Source organism: Aquarana catesbeiana, linkage group LG04, assembly GCF_042186555.1.
Source record: "Aquarana catesbeiana isolate 2022-GZ linkage group LG04, ASM4218655v1, whole genome shotgun sequence".
NCBI lineage: Eukaryota > Metazoa > Chordata > Amphibia > Anura > Ranidae > Aquarana > Aquarana catesbeiana.
In genome coordinates, this window is record NC_133327.1 from 140786204 (window position 1) to 140809703 (window position 23500).

Genomic DNA, 23500 nt, shown 5'->3' on the forward strand with positions numbered 1-23500 from the left:
CCTGCGCAGTACGAACTACTAACAGCCGCCGGAGATAGCCGAAGCTCAAGATCGACAATCAGCTGTACACGGCGCCTGCGCTCTGGGTCCAGGTTCCTTCCCTACCATCCAAGTGGACCTAGAGGGGAATCTAAAAGAGCCGAGCGAAGCGAGGCCGTGCCCGAAGCGCGGCGAGCGAAGCGAGCCCGCGAGGGGCCCTCTTATAGGCGCCGTGTACAGCTGATTTTCAGCTATTCTGCTTCGGCTATTTCCGCCGGATCCTACTGCGCAGGGGGGGGAACTTATCAGCCGAGCGGAACTTTCTCGGCAGAACACCGGTGTGCTGCATTTTGAAGACCACTGCTGTATATAAACATAATCATACAAGATTCAGACATAATCAATTGCTGTAAATGGTGGTGGATGGGGGTTATATGGATAGAGGTTGTGCTTTGACTAGACTGTTCATGCCTCTATATGTATTTATATTGTTGTGTTCACCTGTGGATATCTAATAAAATGTATTATTTAAACATCACATTGTGTGGTGCCTTTAGTATTTTTCATGCCAGAGCAGAACAGCTCAGACTTCTGCCAACCATAGAGAGGACATAGGAGGGGTGGAGCGGCCAAAAAAGAGGAAGGTGGGGTATGCGCTTTCCAAGAAGACGGCTCTATGGTATATTACTTACTTCCGTTTCCTCTGGACTCTACAGCCGGGAAATCCAGCATGGCGGCCGGTGGAGTGGAAGTTCGTACGGCTGATGTGGAGGAGGACGCATCTCAGTTACTGTTTCCCAAAGGTGAGAGGTGACGGTGAGATCACAGGAAGATGTGTTGGGGTAGAAGGAGTGCTGGCTCTGTGTGCTAGGAGGCAGAGGCAGCTCCTGTATAAATGGCGCCTTGTTGTGTTGTTCTCGGTAGTGCGTGTTCCTGGACTCGCCACACCTCTTCCCCGTGCAACCTAATTGTGCAATCTTTTATAGAGATACCAACAGCTGTATACAAAGGAGGCCTACCTGATTGTACAAAACTCTTCTTCTATTAACAGTCTGATTGTAATGTGTGTAGTCAGCAGATCTAGGATTCCCCTCCATACTGCCACCAGAACACCACTTCATGTTAGGGTCCCCATACACATTACATTCTTTGTACAATCGGCTTTAGATTTACCAAAGCTATGTAGCACGAAGGCTTAGCTCAGCTATCCAATTAGGAAGACCCATGCACTACATCAGCATTTTTCAACTAGGGTGTCTTCAGGGGTACCCTGGCAAAATACCTACAAATTACCCAAAAACCGTATATAATCCAGTGGGTGGATCACTGTTAGTTACACAAGGCTGTGCACCATTACAGCCTTCCAGCTGCTATTGTCCTAACAACCAATGATGTGATTGGTTGATAGGAGGATGTTGTGCACCTGCCCCTCTTCTTCAGCACCAAGGTCACATTAGCTGAGTGAGGGAGAGAAACATTGGAATACTAATTAGTACCAGTGTGCAAAGATGTATTTTTGCTATAGAAGAATAAATCACCGCTAATGTGTCCTACGCACGTGGATGTCTTGCTATAATATGCAAAACTATTTGAACAAATTAATGGGTTGGGCAGATACATGGCAAATGAGGTTTCATGTAGAAAGATGTAAAATAATTTATATATGGGGCAAAAATATGAATGCAATCTATACACTGGGGGGGAGAACCTCTGGGGGAATTTAGGATGGAAAAGGACCTGGGGGTCCTAGTAGATAGGCTCAGCAATGGCATGCAATGCCAAGCTGCAGCTAACAAAGCAACAGAATATTGGCATGCATTAAAAAGGGGATCAACTCCAGAGATAAAACAATAATTCTCCCGCTCTACAAGACTCTGGTCTGGCTGCACCTGGAGTATGCTGTCTAGTTCTGGGCACCAGTCCTCGGGAAGGATGTACTGGAAATGGAGCGAGTACAAAGAAGGGCAACTAAACTAATAAAGGGACTGGAGGACCTTAGTTAGGAGCACTGGACTTGTTCTCTCGAGAGGGGATATGATTTAAATGTATCTGCTGATTGTTAAACTTTCTGGCATACACATATTGCTATTGCAGTGTAGGATCTGGACCTGCTGTCTCTCCATCCCTCTTTTCTTTCCTTCCTTCTCTCTCTCTCTTTCCCTCCCTATCTTTCTTCTTTCTCTTTCTTTTTCTCTCTCCCTCTATCCCTCTCTTCCTTCTCCCTCCACCCCTCCTTTCATCTCAGACTCTAACCACACCCCCTTTAAGCCACGCACAATATTTAGTTTAACCACTTAGGCCCCTTTCACACTGGGGCGGTTTGCAGGCGTTATTGCGCTAAAAATACCGCCTGCAAACTGCCCCTAAACAGCCTCCGCTGTTTGTTCAGTGTGAAAGCCCGAGGGCTTTCACACTGAAGAGGTGCGCTGGCAGGACGGTAAAAAAAGTCCTGCGAGCCGCATCTTTGGAGCGGTGAAGGAGCGGTGTGTTCACCGCTCCTGCCCATTGAAATCAATGGGACAGCGCGGCTATACCGCGGGCTATAGCCGCGCTGTACGAGCGGTTTTAACCCTTTTTCGGCCACCAGCGGGGGTTAAAACCGCACCGCTAGTGGCCGAATACAGCCGCAAAAACGACGGTAAAACAGCGCTAAAAATAGCGCTGTTTTACTGCCGACGCCCCTACTGCCCCAGTGTGAAAGGGGCCTTAAAGAGGAACTGCAGTCTGCTCACATAATCTGTAATAAAACCGTCTTTGCCATTCTGAAGCTTCCCTCCAACCACTTTGCATATTATTTTATATATAAAACTTTCCGCGAAAGTGAATTTAATAAGACATGTGGCCATTCACTAAAATTAGAAGAAAAGCGGTTTAACCTTAAAATGCGTAGAGGGTTCTTTACTGTAAGAGCAGTTAGGATGTGGAATTCCCTTCCACAGGCGGTGGTCTCAGTGGGGGGCATCGATAGTTTCAAAAAACAATTAGATATGCACCTGAACGACCACAACATACAGGGATATACAATGTAATACTGACATAAAATCACACACATAGGTTGGACTTGTCTTTTTTACAACCTTGCCTACTATGTAACTATTTAGTTTTGTTGTTTTTAAATTTTAGAATGGGGTGCCTTAAGATTGTGTGGAATTTTAAAAGGTGCCTTGACTGAAAGGTTGAGAAACACTGCACTACATAGTAGTTGGTAGAGATGGTACAATCAGATTATACAGCATCTCACATTTTTGTAAATATTTTATTATATCTTTTCATGTGACAACACTGAAGAAATGACACTTTGCTACAATGTAAAGTAGTGACAACACACAGCCATTAATGTCTAAACCGCTGGCAAGAAAAGTGAGTACATCCCTTAGTGAAAATGTCCAAATTGGGCCCAATTAGCCATTTTCCCTCCCCGGTGTCATGCGACTTGTTAGTGTTACAAGGTCTCAGGTGTGAATGGGGAGCAGGTGTGTTTGATGTGGTGTTATCGCTCTCACTCTCTTATACTGGTCACTGGAAGTTCAACATGGCAAAGAACTCTCTTGAGGATCTGAAAAAAAAGAATTGTTGCTCTACATAAAGATAGCCTAGGCCAGTGACGGCGAACCTTGGCACCCCAGATGTTTTGGAACTATATTTCCCATGATGCTCTTGCACTCTGAATTGTAGTTGAGCATCATGGGAAATGTAGTTTCAAAACATCTGGAGTGCCAAGGTTCGCCTTCACTGGCCTAGGCTATAAGAAGATTTCCAAGACCCTGAAACTGAGCTGCAGCACGGTGGCCAAGACCATACAGCAGTTTAACAGGACCGGATCCACTCAGAACAGGCCTCGCCATGGTCGACCAAAGGTTGAGTGCATGTGCTCAGCTTCATATCCAGAGGTTGTCTTTGGGAAATAGATAGATGAGTGCTGCCAGCATTGCTGCAGAGGTTGAAGGGGTGGGGGTCAGCCTGTCAGTGCTCGGACCATACGCCGCACACTGCATCAAATTGGTCTGCATGGCTGTCATCCCAGAAGGAAGCCTCTTCTAATGATGATGCACAAGAAAGCCTGCAAACAATTTGCTGAAGACAAGCAGACTAAAGACATGGATTACTGGAACCATGTCCTGTGGTCTGATGAGACCAAGGTAAACTTACCATATTTATCGGAGTATAACACTCACCCCAATTTAAGAGGGAAGTTTCAGGAAAAAAAACTTTTTTTTTTTTTTTTAATAAACCACTTTGAAGCAAAATAATGGTCAGTGAGAATCAATGCAGCCTGATTAGTGCCCATCTGCAGCTTTAGTGCAACCTGATCTGCGCCCTTCTCCCCCATCAATGCAGCTCACCATCTCTCGCAGGAAATCACTGAGCCGTCATCTGTTTACTTTGCTCTCAGTCGGCAGTCACATACAGTCCTGCCTCCGCCATTGGACCAGCTCCTGTGATAGACAGAACACTGGTCCAGTGCCGGAGGCGGGACTGTGTGTGTGACGTAAGAGCCGTGTGGAGAGGAGATGACGGCTCAGTGATTTCTGGCGACACTCGTTCCCCTTCTGAGGTACGCTGTCAGCGTATAAGGCGCACCCGGGATAAAAGTGTGTTATACGCCAATAAATACAGTATTTGGTTCAGATAGTGTCAAGCGTGTGTGGCGGCAACCGGGTGAGGAGTACAAAGACAAGTGTGTCTTGCCTACAGTCAAGCATGGTGGTGGGAGTGTCATGGTCTGGGGCTGCATGGGGGGCTGCCGGCACTGGGGAGCTACAGTTCATTGAGGGAACCATGAATGTCAACATGTACTGTGACATACTGAAGCAGAGCATGATCCCCTCCCTGCGGAGACTGGGCCGCAGGGCAGTATTCCAACATAACAACCCCAAACACACCTCCAAGATGACCACTGCCTTGCTATAGAAGCTGAGGGTAAAGGTGATGGACTGGCCAAGTATGTCTCCAGACCTAAACCCTATTGAGCATCTGTGGGGCATCCTCAAATGGAAGGTGGAGGAGCGCAAGGGCTATAACATCCACCAGCTCCGTGATGTTGTCATGGAGGAGTGGAAGAGGACTCCAGTGGCAACCTGTGAAGCTCTGGTGAACTTCATGCCCAAGAGGGTTAAGGCAGTGCTGGAAAACGATGGCGGCCACACAAAATATTGAGACTTTGGGCCCAATTTGGACATTTTCACTTAGGGGTGTACTCACTTTTGTTGCCAGTGGTTTAGACATTAATGGCTGTGTTATTTTGAGGGGACCGTAAATTTACACTGCTATACAAGCTGTACTCTCACTACTTTACATTGTAGCAAAGTGTCATTTCTTCAGTGTTGTCACATGAAAAGATATAATAAAATATTTACAAAAATGTGAGGGGTGTACTCACTTTTGTGAGTTACTGTATATGGGGGGGCTGCAGCACAGTATTTTTTTTTTTTTTACTTTAATGCATTGAATGTATTAAGGTAAACAACCTTGAGCCCGGGTTCACACCTATGCGAATTAGATGCGGCTTACACCGCATCTAATTCGCAGGACATTTTAAAATACATTCATATGAATGCATCTGGTTCACATATGTGCGTTGCATTCGCACTGCGCATTGCACAAAAAACGTGTGCGTTTTTTGGGCATTGCGGTGCGAACTACAAGCCTATTATCTCCTATGGGAACGCATCTGATTCGCAGATGCATTGCGTTCTGAACAAGGATTTTCTCTTTCTCCTCACTACACCTCCCCCTCTCCCCCCCCCCCCCCCTCCCTCCCCCTCTCCCCCCCCCTCCCTCCCCCTCTCCCTGCTCTCTAATCCTGAGCAAAAACGCAATGAATCCGTTGAACAGGAGATTGTTATCTCCCCAGTGAAACCTGAGCTTCAATTCGCACCGCACATGTGTGAAACCAGGCTGAGGCTTTAGAACCAATTTAATAAAACTGATGCATATCCGAGTACTCTTTTCAAGCAATTATCAGAAGTCTTTGAGACTGAAAAGCATTACAAAGGCCATGCTCCTTACAGTTAAGCTGATAATGGCCAGGGATTTTCATAAATGTACAAAATTAAACTAATAGTTTACATATTGCCGCAACATCCACACATGTAGTATATCTAACATGATTTTTTATTTTTTCCAAACCAAAAACACCTTTGCACTCTGGTACCGACTAGTACTCCAGTGTTTCTTCTCTCCCTGACTCCGCTAATGTGACCCCAGTGCTGAGGTGGTGGTGGGGGGGGGCACAAACATTGATGCTTTGCAGACACCCGATGTCCTTTTTATCAACCAATGGCGTAATTAGTTGTTAGGGTGCTAGTGGCCGAAAGGTTGTAATGTTGCACAGTAAAAGGCATATGGACATGTTTTATAGCAGAAAGTAAAACAATTTTTTTTTCCTCCGAAAGTTTTGGTCTTTTTCTGTTTATATAATAATAATAAAAAAAAAGTGGTGATACCACCAAATAAAGCTGTATTTGTGTGAAAAGATGTGATATAAATTTAATTTGTGTACAGTGTTGCATGACCACGCAATTACCAGTTATAGTAGCACAGTGCTGAATAGCATAAAATGGCCTGGTCATCAAGGGGGTAAAACCTTCTGGAGCTGAGGTGGTTAAAATAAATGTGATGTAAATGCAAGGACTGCCGTTACTGACTTTCTTCTGTTTGACGCTTTCCATTGGGAACTGTTTCCAGTCCATTTGGAGCCAGGTGCCTCTTCATAGTGATCCTGGAGCTGTAGGGGTAAATGGGAGAACTGCGTGGGCTCACACTGGGTCATGGGATGGGGGTAGACCTTGCCAAACTTCCTATTAAATCAGAAGGAAAGGCATGACCATAACTTTCCAATTAAATGGTGGCAGGGCACACTTCTCCCAGCTAACGCTTGTCAACTCTGGGAGCTATGGGCACTGGAGGGAATACGTCACAGCTCCCTGATATACAGCACCATTGTTAGATCCACAGAAAAGAGCCAAAGCTTTGCAGTCACACAACCACATTGAAAGACAACAAGAATGTATGCAGGGCAAGTCTGAGCCAAGGAGAAGCAACATTTAACTGATTAGTTATTGCAATGCCTTCTACTGTAACATCTTTGCTGCTACAGCTGTATCTATAACTGCAGGGCAGTAAGTGGCTGCAAACAAGCGCACATTCACAATAGCAGCTATTATCAGCTCCTTTTCACTTCACTATCTTATAGCATGTCCCCCCGGGGCACTGTGTTACCTAGTTTCTGTTGCTATGGCACTACTGTGCCTTTTAGTAATGTGGCAGCTGACGAGAGGAACCACAGTACTTGGCAGAATGTGTGGTGTAGGTTTAAAAAAAAAAATAGATTTTGCTTTCATTTTTCTTTTGAAATGATTGTTTTAGAATTTTACCAGGTGTATGTGAATGTGGGTAGAAGAGAGGATTTGTGTGTGGATGAGAAAAAATTGAACTGTCCTAGGTATGGCTGCATCTGCCGGCACATCAAAGTGCTCCACTTTTTATGTGACTCATGCCTGTCCATTTTTTTTTTCCCTGCAGAGTTTGAGAGCGCAGAAACACTGCTGAATTCAGAAGTGCACATGTTGTTGGAGCATCGGAAACAACAAAATGAGAGCGCAGAAGAGGAACAAGAGTTGTCCGAAGTATTTATGAAAACTCTCAACTACACAGCAAGGTTTAGTCGATTCAAGAATAGAGAAACCATTGCCAGTGTCAGAAGGTACATTCAAAATGTTTTTAAACCTACCCCGTACACACCCATACCAATCCAGAATATCCTGGTAGTTTGTCCTCTGTAGTGGTTATGGAGTCTAGTTGAGCCTGTGATGTGAATATAAAAATGTAAAGCTGAATGTAGACACTAAAGGATGATTGAACTTCCCTCAGGCATCTGTGCTAAGCAGCAAATCCTACAAACAAATGACTGCATCAACCAACCCCTTGGGGAAATTAGCAAAGCTTTATAGTGGCCATTACAATGGCCAGTAAACTGGCACGAGCCACAGGCACCACATTAACAAAGCAGATGGACCTGATTCAGTTCTTTCTGGGCCACCCATGTCAGTTTCTGTTTTAGAGTGAAATGGATTGCAGGAGTTTTCAGCATGGAAGATTGCAAGATTGGACCTGGTCATTTGGGGTGATCCTCTTGGTAACCTTTTAGAAGAATGGGGCAGGATTGATGCTTTTGCCACTCTTTAATTCCCCCTCTTATGTTGGCCAATGCATTAAGGCACTGTTGACACATCTGTTGCTGATTTATCAGAGAAGCCACTAACAATATGACAAGTTTTCAGAGCGTTCCAATTGCTATTCCTCAAAATGAGCCTAGTGGATAGATTGCTCTGTATACATTAGACCATTGCATAAGTTGGTAAGCATTAGAGCTGCATGATTCTGGCCAAAATGAGAATCACAATTTTTTTGCTTAGAATAAAAAGATCACGATTCTCGTGACATAAAATCTTTCACATTATCAAAAAAAAAAAAATGGGCTAACTTTACTGGTTTAGTGTGTGTGTGTGTGTGTGTGTGTGTGGTGTTTTTTTTTTTTTTTTTTTTTTTTTCATTAAAGTGTAATTTGTTTCCCTAAAAAAAAAAAAAATTGCATTTGAACGACCGCTGCGCAAATACAGTGTGACAAAAAAAATAGTGCAACAACCACCATTTTATTCTCTAGGGTCTCTACAAAAAAAAATATATATATATATCTCTATATCATATTTTTTGCCAGAAAATTACTTAGAACCCCCCCAAAAAAATTATATAAAATGGTTAAACCTCCCTCATTTACACACCAAAGTGTATTCCTTTGAACTAAAGGACAAATTGTTACAATGTTTATACTTAAGTTCCACTGCTAATGGATGTTGTGATTCTTGGCAGATTTCCCGTGTTTGTGTTTTTTTTTTTTTTTGTTTTGTTTTTGTTTTCTTTCTTTTCCTTTTGCTGTCGGCTTCAGCAGAGAGAATTCTCTGCATAGAAATCAGGAAATTCTTTGTCAAGATCGCAACAGGGAAAAAAATCGCAATAACGATTAATCGCGCAGCTCTAGTAAGCATCTAATACCTAATGGGCCCGTTAATATTTAAACCATCTTTCTTGTGAAGTGCACAATGCTTTGTTATACAGATTGTATATTTTGTTTACAAAAGGTAGTCCTCAGTGTCATTATTGCACTCCTAAACCATTTTGTTTTGTAGCAATCATTGTTAGACGTTTACTAAGCCTGCTTGGATTGTGAACTGTAAAAATAAATGTGTAGAGAAATCATGCTTTTAAATGAGACAGGTTTGTTTGTAGCCTTTGTGGTTCAGTAAAGTAAACTAAGTTTGAACAGATGTTCTGGCTAACAGATTACCGTATTTATCGGCATATAACACGCACTTTTTTCCCCTTAAAATTGTGGGTGCGTGTTATAGGCCGATCCCCGCTGATTTTGTGTGATCGGAGCGATTGCGGCAATTGCCGCGTTCGCCACCGACATACACAGCCGTGTATAGATTCAAATATGGCGCCGAGACTGCAGGGATTCGTCGGAGCCGAGATACACATACCCGAGTGTTCTCGGCTTTTTTTCAGCGTTGCTCAGTCACGCCCAGTCCCACCATTGGATCTGTGTTATGTCCATCATAGGTCTGGGCGTGACTGTGAGCGGCGCCGAGAACACTCGGGTATGTGTATCTCGGCTCCGCCGAATCCCTGCAGTCTTGGCGCCATATTTGAATCTACACACGGCTGTGTATGTCGGCGGCGAGTGCACAAAGCTGCACTGGGGCAAGGCTGCACTGGACACTGAAAAGGCTGCAGATGGACACGATAAGGCTGCATTGATGGGCATTTTAATGTAAGTTTTTTTTTTTTTTTTTCCCTTAAACTTCCCTCCTAAACTTGGGGTGCGTGTTATACGCCGATAAATACGGTACTTTGGTAATCTATTATAATGCCCAGAATCGCTGATAGCATGGTTTATGCATTTATTAGATCCGTATTGACTTACATCTTCTCAAGTATCAAGAAACAGATGCTTAAAATCTATGTATGTTGTAAATCTGCAGATGTGATTTTAGATTAGAGTCTGCCTATTTCAAAGTGCTTTCATTGTAGAATTGAACATTCAAATGTTGACTACTTGCCAGTACACCTGTATTCATTGTCTTTTTATGTGTTTGATAAAAAGATGTGCAGAACTAATATATGTTTTGAACACCATTTTATAGGACTAACTGATTTAGTGTTGTGACATGTCATTTTCTTTCCCCACACAGCTTGCTGTTACAGAAAAAGCTGCACAGATTTGAGTTGGCCTGTTTAGCCAATTTGTGTCCAGAAACAGCAGATGAGGCAAAAGCACTGATTCCCAGGTATGTATCTTTGTAAAAATACTAGCCTGTCTCTCTCATAGCTCACAACCACTTCTCAGTCCCATTGCCTCTAGCCTTCTGTAGTATACATTCTATAAAGGGGGTAGCCTCATTTGAAGCAGTCATATTTGACTTTAGATTTCTACAATGCAGCATTCTTTTGTCATGGGAAAAGTCCATATGGTGTCTGTACAGACCGATTTGTCTGTCACTGAGAACCACGATTCTGTTTCTGGAGTCAAAGTCCTCCCTTCCCATCTTAAGAAGGAACCTCATGACAGGGTAGGAGTCCTGGTCTCTTGAGAACCCTCTAGAACTTTACAGTGTTGAACCATCATACCGGAGGTCATCCTATCCATATTCTGTCAGCCAGTGAACTGGTGGTGGTATACATCATCTGTCAGAACATCACATTCCAAACTTGTCAGCCATGTACATTCAAAGGGTAGACAATTGGCAGTCAGACTTTCTCAGCCACCAGCATCTGGATTGGAAGGAGTGGTCCCTACACCTAGTGGTGTTCCAGGACCTGTGCGGCAGGTTGGGTATGGTGGATGTGGATCTCCTGGACTCTGGGTTTTACCAAACTTACAGCAATCCTCTAATGGAAATATTGGTTCTGTGGGATCAGTTGATCCTGACCTATGCCTTTCCTCCCCTGAAGCTTTCTAGGATTGCACAAGATGGCATTCCAGCGATCCTCATTGTTCCAGTCTGGCCCAGATGGATTTTGTGCGCCAACCTGCTAAGACTCCTAGGAGACGTGTGGGTTCTACTACATCACCAGGATCGTTTGTCCCAAAGACTCCTTTGTAACCCTTCTTCAGTCACTGGCCTCACTTACATAGCTGTTGAAGCACAGGTTCTGAGGGACAGGGGCATCACTGAGTCTGTAATTCCTACAATAATAAAATCTACTTCTCGCAAGGACGTGGAAGGCATACTTCACTTGGTGTGTCTCTTGGCTTCCACCCTTCGAGTTTCTCATTGGGATGAATCCTCCTCTTCTGCAGAAGGGTCTGGACCAGCATCTGGCTCTCAGCACTATCAAAAGTCAAGTTTTTACACATTTTGTTCTTTTTAAGAGACCGTTGGTCTCTCTCACCGTTTGTACAGGTGTGTCTCGTGTATCTTCCCGTTGTCTGTTTCCCTATCACTGAAATCTGAATCCTAGTTCTATCACTTCAGAAACTTAAAGTAATCTCAAAGGCTGTTTGTTTTTTACGGTTAAAAAAAAATAGATATTTTTGTACCGTCAGTAAAAACCACTTCTTGGGAGTCCACTGAGGGACACAAAGTCTTAAACCTTTGGATTATACTGCAGCCTACGTCAGTACGGAACAATGGCAAAAAAAAAAAACACACCTGAAGCCCAGCCCAGGATAACCCATCCTATCGCCAGCATTGTATTAGCAAGTTTTTTTTTCCTGTTTTGCCCATCCTTTATTGGACGGCTTTTAGACATCCCGAAGGTTTAGGACTTCCTCTGTTACTGAGAAAATCTGACTGTAAAATCCTATCTTTGTGCCCATAGAGTGACAGGTTCCACCCCTCAGTGTTTATGATCCTGCTCTTGGTGCAACTTTTCTGAAAAACAATAGTATGCTGGTGATGGGTTATGCTGGGCTACAGGTGCTTTTTGTTTTGTTTTTTTGCCGTTGTTCAGTACTGCTGTAGGCTACAGTATAATCCAAAGGTTTAAGACTTCGTGTCCCTCAGTGTACTCCCAAGAAAAGGTTTTTACTGACTGTACAAAAATATATATTTTTTAACCATAAAAATCATAGCTGGCTGCAGATTGAACTTGAAACATTACATATTCTTTATTACATTTGGTAAACATCCACAGCATTAATAAAAACTTGATTTTAGTTAATGGGAAAAGGGGGGGAAGGGGGAATGGGAAAATGTGAGCCTTTAAATGAGACTCAGGAAAACCTACGCCTCCATCCCTAATAAAATGTAAATAAGCATCAAATTGAGACTTTAAATGAAGCATGTTCAATGTGGCCAGAAAATTAGTCAATAATAAAAATGTATATGTATTATCTGGACAGTGAAAAAATGTCATATTGAATACAACAATTGATGAACATAAAAAAAAATATATACATTAAAGACCATTGTCCTAGAAATGGATCATCGCATAAAAGTACACTACACAATGTGGCCTAAAATACCGTCCATGTTTATAAGACTTTTGAACAGAGTGGTATAATAGCAAAACCAACTGAGCTAAAATCAAATAGACCGTCTATATAAGACATGAGATGCATCCAGATATACCCGACATGTTTCATGGCTAAAAAAAACCTCCTCAGGGGCAGGTGCATCTAAATTAATAGAGAAATATAAATAAGCCAGTATAATAAAGTGTAGACAGGGAAAATTGAATAAACTATCCCCACATGCTTGCATATGAACGAAGCCTGGAACCTGCGAGACCCAAACCTGGAGGCTGCCTATAGTGTCCATACCGGGAGCTGTGGTAGATTGGTCCCGCCAGGGAGTCAAGCACACACACAGAGTCCCACACTGTTTGATGTGCAAGGGACAATGAGATGTTGGGAAAAGACCCAATTGGTAAATTATTTGGGCTCCATTTCTGTGGAGTTCAAAAATTGACTAAGTAAATACTCATAATAAAGAGCATACTACTTACTAAAAAAAGCAGGGGAAAGAAATGAAATGGAGCCCAACCCCAAAAATACTGACGAAGGAAAATTACCTATTGCCACAACAGGAAAGACTGCAATCCAATAGCAGATACAAGGTGTGTGAGAGGTGCTGCCATACGGGCAAACTGACATCAAATGGAGATGTTATATGTGCTTGAACTATCCAGGAGGCCCTATTTGGACCCAGCAGGGAGTCAGGCAAACACACTGTCCCGCACTAATTGATGTACAAGGGGGAGGTTCAGGTATTGTAAAAAAAACAGTTGGTAGATTGTTTGGGCTTTATTTCTGTGAAATATAAAAATCAACTATTTAAACCATTAAATACTATTAGTAAAGATTATACTACTTTCTAGAAAAAGGGGGAAAAGAAAAGGAATGCAGCCCAACCCAAAAAATACTAGACATATGGATAAAGGAAAATTACCTATTGACACAACAGGGAAAACCAAATACCAATATCAGATACAAGGTGTGTGAGAGAGGTGCTGCCGCACAGACGGACTAACACCAAAAGGAGATTTAATATGCGCTTGAGCTACCCAGGGGGCCCTATATCAGCGTCACGTGTGCATGACACAACAGAGGTGTGCACACCTGAGCGGCAGAACTGCCCATCCGTGTTCACCTCCTCATAGGTCAGCCGAGATCTCACAACACACATGCCAGTGCAGAAACATCCAAAAGGATGTCATGCGTGGGGCATGGCGCTGAAGCATAATGGGAAAGGCTTGCCCGATCACCCCACATTCTACCGAAGAGGAGGGGGAGGGCACCCAGAACGCGATGCAGCTCCCGGACATAGGACAATGAAACGGCCATCCAGGTGATGATCGCACATGGCTAAAGTAGGTCTCGCTCCATGAGGGGCAGGACATAATGTGCAGCAACAAGGGGGACTAGTATCTATGAACATATTTGATAAAAAATAGTTGGTGAACACGGATTGGCGATTCTGCCGCTCAGGTGTGCGTACCCCACATGTTGTGTCGTGGCCACGTGGCGCTGGTATAGGAGCCTCTGGGTAGCTAAAGCTCATATTAACCCTTTCATGACTAAGCCTATTTCTGACATTTGGTGTTTACAAGTTAAAATCTGTATTTTTTGCTAGAACCTCCAAACGTTATGTATATTATTTTTTTTTTTTTTTTTTTTAGCAGAGAATCTAGAGAATAAAATGGTGATTGTTGCAGTATTTTATGTCACATGGTATTTGTGCAGCGGTCTTTTAAACGCAACTTTTTGGGGAAAAAGACACTTTCATGAATTTAAAAAAACAAAAACAAAACAAAACCGTAAAGTTAGCCCAATTTTTTGTATAATGTGAAAGATTGTTACGCTGAATAGATAGATACCAAACATGTCACGCTTTAAAATTGCGAAAACTCGTGGAATGGTGACAAACTACGGTACCTAAAAAATCTCCATAGGCGACGTTTTAAAAATTTTTTTTTTTAAATAACGGTTACCAGGTTAGAGTTACAGAGGAGGTCTAGTGCTAGAATTATTGCTCTCGCTCTGATGATCGTGGCAATACCTCACATGTGTGATTCGAACACCGTTTACATATGTGGACGCGACTGCCTACTCTAAATACTCTAAAAGACCCCAAATCCCTCCTTTGCACTTCAAAGTATTCAGATTGCCGAAAACGGCGATTCTGAATATTATATATTTTTTCTAAAACTGGCACCATTGGCAGCCGAGTAAACCGGAAGTGACGTTGTGACGTCACTTCCGTGTTTACAGAGAGAAGACTGGATGGAAGCAGTTTCCGGCTTTGTGCCAGTCTGTCTCTTGCCGCCGGAAGTGGCGGATCAAGGATCGGGTCTCCCAGTGGGACGAGAGGCCTGGTAAGAGCGGCGGGAGGGGGGGATGTCCGCATCGGTTGTTATCCCTGGAAAGCTGACCGCCTGCTCTAAAAAATGGTACCGGATGATGCCTGCAGCTGCGGGCATCATCCTGGTATAACCCCCAAAAGCTGAAGCCGCATATATGCGAAGGCTCAGCGGGAAGGGGTTAAATCTCCTTTTGGCGTTGGTCCGTCTGCACGGCAGCACCTTTCTCACACACCTTGTATCTGACTGGTATTTGGTTTTCCCTGTTGTGTCAATAGGTAATTTTCCTTTATCCAGATGTCTAGTATTTTTTTGGGGGGTTGAGCTCCATTCCTTTTCTCTTCCCCTTTTTTCTAGAAAGTAGTATAATTTTTATTAATAGTATTTACTTATAATTGCTTGTTTGGGATTTATTTCTGTGAAATACAAAAATCTACCAATTGGGTTTTTTCCAACACCTGAACCTCCCCCCTTGTACATCAATTAGTGTGGGACCGTGTGTGCGTGTGCTTGACTCCCTGATGGGTCCGATTTTAGTGTCCGTATGGCAGCACCTCCTCTCACACCTTGTATCATCTGCTATTGGATTTCGGTCTAACGTGTTGTGGCAATAGGTAATTTTCCTTTTATTCATATGTTTAGTATTTTTTTGGGGGGTTGGGCTCCATTCCTTTTATTTCCCCTGCTTTTTTAGTAAGTAGTATGCTCTTTGAGTATTTACTTATAGTTGATTGTTTTGGGCTCCATTTCTGTGAAGTTCAAAAATTTACCAATTGGGTCTTTCTCAACATCTCATTCCCCCTTGCACATCCAAACTGTGTGTGTGTGTGAGACTCCCTGGTGGGTCCAATCTAGTTCCCGGTATGGACACTATAGGCAGGTTCCAGGTTTCGTTGATATGTGGGGATAGTTTATTAACTTTCCCTGTCTACACTTTTTATTATACTGGCTTATTTATATTTCTCCATTTATTTAGATGCACCTGCCCCTGAGGAAGTGGTTTTTATCCACGAAACATGTCGGGCATATCTGGATGCATCTCATGTCTTTTATATAGATGGTCTATTGGATCCATGATTTAAATCGCCACTAGTTAAAAAGGCTTGATTTAAATCATAATTTTTAAAGAGCAATTGTCAATTCTGTCCGGCAGTGGCTCCTCTGATCTGCTGTTGACTCGCCAACAGTCCCATTTGCTTTAATGGGACGGCTGGTGATGCGACAGTGACACAACAAGGTGAGGGACGTGGCAGCAGCAGGTGAGTGATTGCCAGCTAACAGATGCTGCCATGATGGATCTGAAATGACAGGTGCTTTTTAAATGTAAGGACTTATTCTTGCTGGTAGTTGGAATATTTAATATTTGCAAACAAAATGAAGGTTTCTTATTTGGAATAATAAGCTGTCAGGTTAGTAAAACAGTGATATCAGAACCGATTTGATCATATATTTTGTGGTGTACATAGATTTGTGAAACAATGGGATAAAGGAATATTCCTGAACTTTGGTTTATCTCATGGTTACTGTGAAATTGTGTGAATGCATCGATGCAAATGCATATTATCTCAGCTTGCATTCATTGAATAAGTTTACCAAAAATGTAAATATTGCAGAATATACAGCCTCATGCTACATAAAGCTCCATTTCATGCTGAATAAACTTTATTGTTAATGTATCTTAAATAGAAAACTATATTTAGATAGATTTTTTTACTCCAAAAGCATTTTATTAAGATTGAAATTCTCTGGAGTAAGCAGGCTATGTTGTATTGATATATACCAGCTATAGAAAAAGGACAACCTGCTCCTTTACCCATGTTACCTTTAGCGAAAAGAGAACTAACTCAGAGAAAACTAAAATTTAAAAAAAGATCTGCACCTACAAAGATTAAATACGATCAAAATGTAAATAAAGCAGCAAATTGGGACTTTAAATGAAGCATGTTCAATGTGGCCAGAAAATTAGTCAATAATAAAAATACAGTGGCTTGCGAAAGTATTCGGCCCCCTTGAACTTTTCAACCTTTTGCCACATTTCAGGCTTCAAACATAAAGATATAAAATTTTTATTTTTTGTGAAGAATCACCAACAAGTGGGACACAATTGTGAAGTGGAACGAAATCTTTTGGATTTTTGAAACTTTTAACTAATAAAAAAATGAAAAGTGGGGCGTGCAAAATTATTCGGCCCCCTTGCGTTAATACTTTGTAGAGCCACCTTTTGCTGCGATTACAGCTGCAAGTCGCTTGGGGTATGTCTCTATCAGTTTTGCACATCGAGAGACTGAAATTCTTGCCCATTCTTCCTTGCAAAACAGCTCGAGCTCAGTGAGGTTGGATGGAGAGCGTTTGTGAACAGCAGTTTTCAGCTCTTTCCACAGATTCTCGATTGGATTCAGGTCTGGACTGTGACTTGGCCATTCTAACACCTGGATACGTTTATTTGTGAACCATTCCTTTGTAGATTTTGCTGTATGTTTGGGATCATTGTCTTGTTGGAAGATAAATCTCCGTCCCAGTTTCAGGTCTTTTGCAGACTCCAACAGGTTTTCATCCAGAATGGTCCTGTATTTGGCTGCATCCATCTTCCCCTCAGTTTTAACCATCTTCCCTGTCCCTGCTGAAGAAAAGCAGGCCCAAACCATGATGCTGCCACCACCATGTTTGACAGTGGGGATGGTGTGTTGAGTGTGATGAGCTGTGTTGCTTTTACGCCAAACATATCGTTTTGCATTGTGGCCAAAAAGTTCGATTTTGGTTTCATCGGACCAGAGCACCTTCTTCCACATGTTTGGTGTGTCTCCCAGGTGGCTTGTGGCAAACTTTAGATGAGACTTTTTATGGATATCTTTGAGAAATGGCTTTCTTCTTGCCACTCTTCCATAAAGGCCAGATTTGTGCAGTGTACGACTGATTGTTGTCCTATGGACAGACTCTCCCACCTCAGCTGTAGTTCTCTGCAGTTCATCCAGAGTGATCATGGGCCTCTTGGCTGCATCTCTGATCAGTCTTCTCCTTGTCTGAGCTGAATGTTTAGAGGGACAGCCAGGTCTTGGTAGATTTGCAGTGGTCTGATACTCCTTCCATTTCAAAATGATCGCTTGCACAGTGCTCCTTGGGATGTTTAAAGCTTGGGAAATCTTTTTGTATCCAAATCCGGCTTTAAACTTCTCCACAACAGTATTACAGACCTGCCTGGTGTGTTCCTTGGTCTTCATGATGCTCTCTGCGCTTTCAACAGAACCCTGAGACTATCACAGAGCAGGTGCATTTATACAGAGACTTGATTACACACAGGTGGATTCTATTTATCACCATCAGTCATTTAGGACAACATTGGATCATTCAGAGATCCTCGCTGAACTTCTGGAGTGAGTTTGCTGCATTGAAAGTAAAGGGGCCGAATAATTTTGCACGCACCACTTTTCAGTTTTTTAATTGCTAAAAAAGTTTAAAATATCCAATAGATTTCGTTCCACTTCACAATTGTGTCCCACTTGTTGGTGATTCTTCACAAAAAATAAAAATTTTATATCTTTATGTTTGAAGCCTGAAATGTGGCAAAAGGTTGAAAAGTTCAAGGGGGCCGAATACTTTCGCAAGCCACTGTATTTTTATTATTGACTAATTTTCTGGCCACATTGAACATGCTTCATTTAAAGTCCCAATTTGCTGCTTTATTTACATTTTGATCGTATTTAATCTTTGTAGGTGCAGATCTTTTTTTAAATTTTAGTTTTCTCTGAGTTAGTTCTCTTTTCGCTAAAGGTAACATGGGTAAAGGAGCAGGTTGTCCTTTTTCTATAGCTGGTATATATCAATACAACATAGCCTGCTTACTCCAGAGAATAGGAAGACTCCTCTGCATAGTGATATGATTGCAAAGGCCCTGACTAAAATATCAAAGATAACCTGGGTTGAGCTCTGTCTGTGTGTAACTGATTAGAACAGGCCTGTGTGACATGAGCACTTCCTAATGGCTGCACAGTATGACATGAAAAGGTGATTGGTTGGTGTGGGCACAGACTGAAGTGCTGGATCCACTGGTTGAAAGCAATGCTGGTGAGGGACAGAGGTGGCAGAGTTACCTGAAGATGGGTTTTAAAGCCTTATATATTTTGATCTGTGGACTGTGAGATGAGGAATCCCCCCCCCCCCCCTTATTAATTTGTCTCCCTTTTTTATATAAGGGTTTGTTTATACCTGCGTTTGGCTTCCAGGGAACATCTGATGTGCATTATTCTTTATTCAGGAGGTGGCCCTTCCCTTTGTATTTTTTTTTTTTTTTTTTTTTTTTTTAACAATTTTACTGCCCCCCCACAGTCACTAGTGTAAACTAAGCCTAATTTAGTGTTTTTTTTTTTTTTTTTTTTTGCCCATTATGTGGATTCCGTTTAAAACCTTGTTCTTCTTTCTGCAGTCTTGAAGGACGATTTGAGGATGAGGAGTTGCAGCAGATCTTGGATGATATTCAGACAAAGAGAAGCTTCCAGTACTAAAGAGGGAAATCTCTTGTAAAGATGGACTACATCCACTTTTCTGTGGCTTGCGCTGGTCATCTCTAGTGCTCACCTTTGCCCGTTCATTCTTTGGACACTTGCAGAAGTTATTGATGTATTTTATTGTGTATAATAGTCATTCCCGCCATAAACAAATATTTTTACATAATTCCTTCTACAATGCTGAATTTTGTTCACCTGAACATGGACATTCTGATATCAGACATCAAAAACAAGCTACTTCTTGTATTTAGATACTGGCTATTATGTTTTCATTGATGTGCGTGGTTAATTTTTTTAAGTTGTACAGGAAGCTGATGGGTTGTGTGTGCCTACCTATGTGTTTATTTTTTTTTTTTTTTTTTCTTCTACTAACATGAGATTTTCACAGCTAAACTGAGTTTGGGTTGATTACATATCCCTCTTTTCAAAGGCCAGAAGTAAATAAAAGGCAGATTTAAGGTACCCTCATACATTGAGATGGTTTATAAAGTAGTGATCCTTTTGTATGGTTGATGTACATCCACTTCTTAGGCTGAGTTCACACCTATGCAAATTAATTTGCATAGCAGGAGAATATGACTGTCTCTATGGAGCTGGTTCACATGTGTCCGGGGCAGCTGTGGAGCGCACTGCACAGAGATTCTGCCCTCAAACGGAGAACAGGGACAGACAGTGTTGCTGTGCGATCCGCGGCTGGTTTAGGTGTGAACCGAGCCTAAAAGAGGAATTTGTGGTAACTTTCTACATAAGAAAGTTTCTGATATGTCAGTCTCTAGCTACAGTTTAGGTAAACAAACAAAAAACAGCAATCCTTTCTTATTTCTTTTATTATAATGTAGTCTTTGAGATCCGCTTAAGCTATGAGGATCACCTTGAGGGAATGTCATCAGTTTGTTTCAATCTGGGTGAAGAAAGCATTTCCTACATCTCTACACTGCAAATTATTACTCTGGGGCTGTTATAGTAAAATGCATGCAGCACCAAGATGAATAGATTAAAGGATAGGGGGGGTGACCTGTGGCAGGCATCATGTGTTCACATAAGCCATGAACCTAAACATGTAAAATCCCAGTTTGCATAATTGTCACATCTGAGACCATGGATCCCAGATGCCGACTTTGCAGTGCCTAAAAAAAAAAAGATGACAGCAGCTTTCTTAAAGCGGTTGTATACCTGCACAAAATTATTGTGTGTGTGTGTGTGTGTGTGTATACACACACACACTTCTTTTTAAACCTGTAAAGCAAAAGGCATAATGAGCTGATATGCAGCGCATACTAGCTCATTATGAAATACCTTTAGAATGAGGTGTCAGCAGCTGATCCTGGTCACCGCTGAGGGAGCTGACATTTCGCCTCGGCGTGTCTGCCGGGTTCGCGGCTCCGGCGTTGTGAGTGGCTGGAGCCGTGATGTCACTCCCGCCCATGCGCGCAGGAGACTTCTTTCCAGCAAGGTCAGGCAGCGTCTGCTGGACCTTCACAGAGCGTGTGCTGCTGACGTCAGTGTCTGCATGCAAAGTGAATATCCCCTAAACCGTACAGGTTTAGGAGATATTCATTTTACCTACAGGTAAGCCTTATTATAGGCCTACCTGTAGATACAAAGAAAGTGTATACAACCAGTTTAAGAGATAGAAAATTAAGCTTATGTTCAAATGATTTCTTTTTAGGACTAGAAAATATTGAATTTAACCTTACAGGTTACACCTGAATTTCTTAAAACTTTTAAAATAAAGAGCACATGGAAGGGCTTGGCACAGCATAAACAAAAGTTTTCACAGCATACTTACAATAGCCTGAAAACAAATGACTGTGTCTAACAATTTGCTTTAATAGCAATGGTTCTGGATGCACATTTGCAGATATATGTGGGAGCCACACTGTTGTATCCAGGCACTGCTGTGAAATGCTGTCCTAACTCTAATTTTTGAGAATCTCCATATTGGAGCATATACATCGATAAATCAAGGGCTGCTAATTGACAATTTGCTTTTAGTGACAGTCACTTTAAAAGCTGCATGTTGTCAAATTTCATGCATAATCGTTTATACACTCTGTGCAGAAGATCAAGCACCCCTGGTAGTGTTGTGCTTTGTCCTATCCCCTGTCACTTTTGTTTGACAGCTTAATCTGCTTGTAAGTGCATGAGAACATTATAAATAAAGGCTTGTGAAATAAAAAAAATCATATATGAGAGTCAGTACATGCATTTACTGCATATAGATCCCAAAATACAACATTTTTTTCATTAATAGACCCTTAATATATTAAAATGTACCAATCTATGGAAAGTCTAGAAAAAGCTGTTCCGTTATAGATACTAGCAGACTGAATCATTTTCACAATGTTCCATCTCCCTGCCTCCCTTATTACAGGTAAGATATATTTTGAGGCTTTCACACTTGTAGCTGTACTCTGTTTATGCACTATATGTGCTTCTTTACATGAGCAGGATGCGCTACTGTCCCTCTGAAAAGTGATGTGGTTAATTGCTTTTCAGAGGGCAGTATAGCAGGGGCTGCAGGACATTCAAGAGGCAATACTGCAGCCTCCTGCTACTTTTTTTTTTTTTTTTTTTTTTTCTTCAACCGAAGGGGGATTTTCTATTGAAATACCATGCCGCAAATACAAGTCAAGGAAGTCCTATCAATTTGTGTTCCATACACACAACAGGAAGTGAGGTAAATGCTCCCTTAATTGTCACTGGAGCAAATGTTCCCATTAGAAGAGTTCTCCTCTATTTCAGTTCTGATGACAACTCAAAATACTGGATTTTTCCTCAGTTTTATTTCCAATGAATGGTCGCTAGGACAAATCAAGTGACTCTCCCTAATGGGGACACAGACAAAAAAAAAAAAAAAACCTGATGGGTTATTATCCCTTAAAGGAGTTGTAAAGTCTAGAGGTTTTTCACTTTAATGCATTAAGGTGAAAAACCTTTTGTGGTGTAGCTGTCCCCCAGAGCCCCCCTTTTACTTGCGTGAACCTGATCTTTCCAGGACTGAGAACGAGCCCAGAAGCTCCAGCCGCTGTCTTGGGTCCTCTTTGGATAGATTGATAGCAGCAGGATCCATTGGTTTCTGCTGCTGTCAATCAAATCCAGTAACGCAGGGGGCGGGGTCGATTCCTGCCGTATGTGTCAATGGACGAAGCAGGACACGGGAGCGTGCCCACACGAGTGCCCCCCATTGAATGTGGTTCTCTGTGGGAGCACTCGATGCTGAGGAGGAGCCAGGAGCGTTGCCAGGGGACCCCAGAAAAGGAGGATCGGGGCTGCTCTGTGCAAAACCATTGCACAGAGCAGGTAAGTATAACATCAAGATTTTATATGCTTTAAAATGATCAAGAGTTATTAAAATCAATAAAGCAAATTCCTTTATTGATTTTAATAACTTGATTGTTTTAAAGCATATGAGATCTTGATTTTTTTATGTTATCGTAGCAGCTCATATGTTCATATATGTCAACTTAATTTCCATGAGCGCTGGATTAGTAATTTATTTACTTCTAGGGTTATTGTAGATAAGTATAACATGTTTATTTTTTTGTTTAAAAACCAAACCTTTACAATCACTTTAATTACATACTCCATTAACAGCATTCAGTGAAGTCCAGTTTTGCACTTTATATTATGCAACAAGTATATTCTGCTATTGATGGTAGCACTCTTATCTGAGAAGTGTGGTTGCTACTGCAGTTTAATCACTTGTCTACCAGGGTACATTTAAAAACCTTACAGTAGACAAGTAGTTAAATCAAGCTTTTAACTGCAGCAGCAGCTGCAACCTTGCCGTGTACCCGCTGTGTTTTGCGGGCTCTCTCATTCCACTGGGCAGCCAGGGAACGCTGGAAACCCCTTCCTCAGAGTAAGCAGGAGGAACTTGGCGAACATTCATTCTCCGAAACCTCCTGCGACTAATGACCCAAAATGTGATGTGTATTACGTCACTTTTGGAGTCACGATTGTCATTCTTCAGCTAGTGTAGCTGAGGATGTAGGTGTTCAAACACGATATATGTTTGAATAGCTGCAGTGTAGCAAAGTAGAGACATTGGGGGTTTAATAGACCCCCCAATGTGTCCATAAAGAGTGCCTGTCACCCGCCCATACTATCACATAGGGAGCTTGTTATCCCCCTTGTGATAGCAATAAAGT

General features: G+C 42.1%; 1 protein-coding gene across 1 annotated transcript; it reads left to right on the plus strand.

The window, feature by feature from the left end:
- The first annotated feature begins 640 nt into the window (after positions 1–640).
- POLR2D (RNA polymerase II subunit D) lies at positions 641–21539 on the plus strand. Its single transcript, XM_073625807.1, has 4 exons — positions 641–782; positions 7504–7684; positions 10233–10328; positions 19265–21539. Exons 1-4 carry the CDS (start codon positions 656–658, stop codon positions 19341–19343), a joined length of 483 nt encoding a protein of 160 aa, XP_073481908.1. The 5' UTR covers positions 641–655; the 3' UTR covers positions 19344–21539.
- Positions 21540–23500: the final 1961 nt, after the last annotated feature.

Excerpts from the sequence above, each read along its gene's own strand:
- POLR2D (XM_073625807.1), top strand. The coding sequence starts at position 656 with ATGGTATATTACTTACTTCCGTTTCCTCTGGACTCTACAGCCGGGAAA. Across the intron at positions 7,685-10,232 it reads ACCATTGCCAGTGTCAGAAG|CTTGCTGTTACAGAAAAAGC; the intron begins GTACATTCAAAA and ends TTCCCCACACAG. Across the intron at positions 10,329-19,264 it reads GCAAAAGCACTGATTCCCAG|TCTTGAAGGACGATTTGAGG; the intron begins GTATGTATCTTT and ends TTCTTTCTGCAG.